This window comes from Vitis riparia, chromosome 3 (genome assembly GCF_004353265.1).
Source record: "Vitis riparia cultivar Riparia Gloire de Montpellier isolate 1030 chromosome 3, EGFV_Vit.rip_1.0, whole genome shotgun sequence".
Lineage (NCBI taxonomy): Eukaryota > Viridiplantae > Streptophyta > Magnoliopsida > Vitales > Vitaceae > Vitis > Vitis riparia.
In genome coordinates this window covers 13,509,902-13,514,041 of record NC_048433.1, presented here as the reverse complement: position 1 = coordinate 13,514,041, position 4,140 = coordinate 13,509,902, and the positions used below count along the sequence as shown (strand labels likewise).

The 4,140-nt window shown below is 44.1% G+C and overlaps 1 protein-coding gene across 1 annotated transcript; it reads right to left on the bottom strand.

Moving 5' to 3' along the window:
• Positions 1 to 1,512: 1,512 nt before the first annotated feature.
• On the bottom strand, positions 1,513 to 2,252 carry LOC117910961. Its single transcript, XM_034825135.1, has 3 exons — positions 2,127 to 2,252; positions 1,807 to 2,074; positions 1,513 to 1,616 (listed from the first exon to the last, which is right to left on the bottom strand). Exons 1-3 carry the CDS (start codon positions 2,250 to 2,252, stop codon positions 1,513 to 1,515), a joined length of 498 nt encoding a protein of 165 aa, XP_034681026.1.
• Between the last annotated feature and the right edge of the window lie 1,888 nt (positions 2,253 to 4,140).

Genomic DNA, 4,140 nt, shown 5'->3' with positions numbered 1-4,140 from the left:
GATGAGATGAATCATTGAATTTCGTGGCCGCAAATCCATCCATGCCCAAGCCTTGGGAGGTGTCATACTCACACAGACGATGTTTCCCTTCTGCCCATGTGATCTCCAGTTCAAAGCCTTCGCATTTCCTAGGAACTCCAAATCTGTTTGACCAACGGCATATGGGTAGCACTATAGGCAAAGAAGCCATAGTTTTTGGTGATGGTGGGCTCTTCCATTCAAGATTGGTTGAATTACATTTGGGTAGTAGTTAGTGGATGGTGAGGTGGAGCAAGATGGAACATCATCAGTAATCCTAGATTGCCCTGCTCCTGCAGCACCAGTCAGCAAACTGCTAGCAATGGAAAGCTAATTAGTTGCAGTCATTAGGGGAAGTCCCATATGCCCAGGCAATTCAGGCAGCATGCCAGGCTGCTGCTGTTGAAGCTTTGGCTGCTGAGGTGAATGAGAAAATCGAACACTTGTCTGGCTGTTACAAAGCGCACCTTCAAGCTTCAAAACTTATATGGATCTTGCCAATGGCTTACCGAGAGTTTGATGTGCATCAATTACCCGGGCAGACGGACAACATACTATTTTCTTTCCTCAAATTTCGAATGAACTAGATCAGGGCGCAATTTCTTCTACCACGGATGAGACTTGATCTGGACTGTTTCTAATGCTCGTGCCCAATACCGAGATCACTACCTTGGGGTTATCAACTGACTGCTATAATGCTTGCAAGGCTCGTATCAAATAGATTGGCAGTGATAGCAGCAACAAGAAGTCTATCTGGTTTCATTCTTGGAGTGGGTGCAGCCACCTGGCCATGAGGACAGATCCAAAGCCACGTGGGCATCACTTCCAATTGCTTCTGGAACAGCTTAAAGCAATCGGACTTAGAATTCTGGACATCCGAAACTGGTTTGTACAAACTCCTGCTTTTTAGAGGGAATATAAGCCTTAATGTAATAGAGATTTTGCCACAACCGGAAGCTGGAGAGATGCACTGATCACCTATGTCCAAGTAGGTATCAACATTATGACGTGTGCCATCACAAGAAAGTCCACCATTTACGCTTAAGGCATTATCATCAGGAGCTTTGCAACCAAATGCATATGAAGACTCCACTTCAAGGAAGCATGATTGAAGGGCAACAATAGCATTGTCGCATTTCAGAAGGGCATTATCACGCTCAGATATTGCAGCATTTTGTTGCATTAATGCCTCATATCTTGGGATTGTCAATTTGCAGCTATTGTCATGAGGGTTCCACATAACTTTGTAAAGCCTCAATGTGGAGACAAGGATTTATTATTTGAGCAGCAGAAGCAGTGACAGCTGATAAAACAGGGTGGTCCTCTCGTTCGCCACCTTGTTTAAGGCGAATTAGTACAATTGGCAAAGCAAGAGTTACATTCCAACTATGGCTGCCATCGCCGTCAAAGGAAGCCCCGAAAAGGTCAAAAGGATCTTTGCCAACCACATAGCAGCCCCAATAAGACAAGAAGCAAGAGCTCTTGTCATATAATTCAGGATCCTGATGGCATTTCAGCACCCTCCAGAGCACATCCAGCAATGGTGCCATCAATCAACAGCTGCTTCAGAGCATCATCATCCAGCAGCTGATTGCTCCCTGTAAGTCAGATCCGCAAACCATTGGCAGCAACAGAAGAAGCTCCCAAGCATTCAAACTGGAAGTATGGATACTAGCGTCCAATCTGCCTTCAACAATATGCTACTGGTTGTGTTCTTTGTGCTTCATCATTAAGCTTGCTCTCAGCCGTGGGTGGCAAGCTAGTTGAACTGCTCACAAGCCCAAGTACAAGACCAGGTAGCCTCTTTGTCTTGAATATTCATTATAGCAGCAGCTTCACAGAGTGACTCTACTTCTCTCATTTCTTTCACATCGGGATTTGCATCTTTTGACCTTAGGAAAGCTGCCATATATGCCATGACCTTGTTCACCGGAGCATACTTCTCTTCAAGTGCCACCTTAGCAGCCACCTCAACTTTGTTTGCTGCATTTGAGCCATAAATTGCGTCTTCATTTGTAGCAAGAACCACTCTTCTTGTCTGAACCGTGTGCAATAGCTGCAGCAGTTGGCTCATTAATAATTCATGCAACATTCAGGCCAGCCATAACGCCAGCATCCTTTGTAGCCTGCCTCTGGGCATCATTGAAGTAAGCAGGAACAGTAACCACAACATCTTTGATCTTCTTCCTATAAATGTGTTGTTCCCCAATAGTCTCTACGTGGACAGCTCCCATTTTTTTGTAATTCTTGAACAGTTTCTTCATCACTTCTGTCGGTGCATGTTCATCTAATTTGGGTTTAATATGATTATGTCTGCATCAGATCCAGCAAGTATTGCTCATTTCCTTGAATACATGTTGAAGATTCTAGCACATTCAGTGCTTGTTATCCGGACATAATCAGTGACTGATATTTGGCCAGACTCCACCATTGTGTCTCAAACCAGATGCATCCTCTCCTCAATACCATTAACACCATTAGGAATTTTTCGAAATTCATTAATTCCAAAAGCTTTCTGTGTGGAATTGAAGTCACAATGATCAGTCCCTACAAGCTGTAGGTTTCCAGTTGAAAGAGCAGCTTGAAAGGCCTTGTCCTGTCCCGTGCTTCCGCTGGCATCCCTTTGAGAGCGCTATGTCCATTGTGCACCATTCTGCAAGATGTCCTGTTTCACTTCCAAAAGAGAAGCCTGATTTGACAGAGTTCACATCCAACTAATTGTGGCATTTCTATAGGATTGAGGTACATAACTATGCGTTGCTGGTGAAGGTGCTATGATGACCATCAAAGATACCAACAACATGAACGCTAGTTTGAAGAATGCACTGAACCTCACGGGCCTTCGCTCCTCCTTCACAAGCATGAGCCCTCACTCCTAGATAATCACCAAGTGTTCATTTAACCTTCTCAATCTATTGTGTAAGTTATCGAATGGGTGCCAGTACCAAGGCCTGGCGTTAAACCAGACTATGATCAAGCTGATGCAAGATTATAGAGCAGAGAGTGGTCAGTTTTCTCCAATTCCAGATTGTGCCTGTGGGATTACATTGAGTCACCTGTAGACCTCATGTTATCTCTTCTCAGAGAATCTCTGTCCCTTTTCCTTTCTCGTCTAACTGCCTTAAGGAGCGTTTATGCGTCATGATTGGTGACTGTGCCTCATATGGATCCTTCTTTCTTCTCAGAATCAGGTTTGCATGCAGAGAGCCTGAGCTTGTTCAAGGTATAAAAGACATGAGGAGTCCCTTATTGGCAATTACGAACAGAGTGGAACATTTGTAATAGGAGAAGAAGATTGGACCCATCAGCAACCATGGTTTCATTCATATCACCAACCTGTGGTGTTCGTCTGATTCACCTTACTGCCATGCCATGAACTGAAACAGTTGAACACTTGGACTACGGCAAATAGACAAGCTTTCAACTCAAAACAATCAGACAGGGGAGTTCTACCAACACCACGGGATCTGTCTCATTTCAGCAGCAAATCATCTACTCCCCACCAAGAATGAGAGTAAGCCTGTGCGAGCAATGGTTTTCCCTTGGAGGTATTAGCTCACAATCACCAGTGGTGGGGCCAATCTCACGGGGTAAGGTAGTAATCTTAGCTTTGGCCAACAAGAAAGAGGAAATGGTCACCTCTCACAGGAATTGCATACCTCCAGGATGAGTCAGTGTGAGAACTTAAGGTCAGCAATCATCTTACCATAGACTGTCAGGTTCAGCTTAGACTCAGTTTATCCCAGTGACGGAAGGAAGCATTTACCCCCTCATTGAGTGAGATTTCTGACCTTCTGACCAGAGCTACTGACCATACATAGGAAATTACTACCCTGCTGCATTGATTTAATACCTATATGCCCCACACATCCACCCAGATTCATGGACATCTGAAAGTCTCTTCTATCCCTCAAATGTTCTTCAAATCAATTGATTCTCCACCAACGCACCAGCACGGATTTACAGTCTTAAAGCCTTGAGTGTGCATTCAAGAGAAAACAGAGGAGCAAGAGAACAAAAACCAGAATAGAACATGAAGCATTTTAACAAATATGTTAAGCCCATTTCCTCATCTTATCCATGGGTCCAACAATCAGTGGGTTAAGATGAAAAACATTTGCC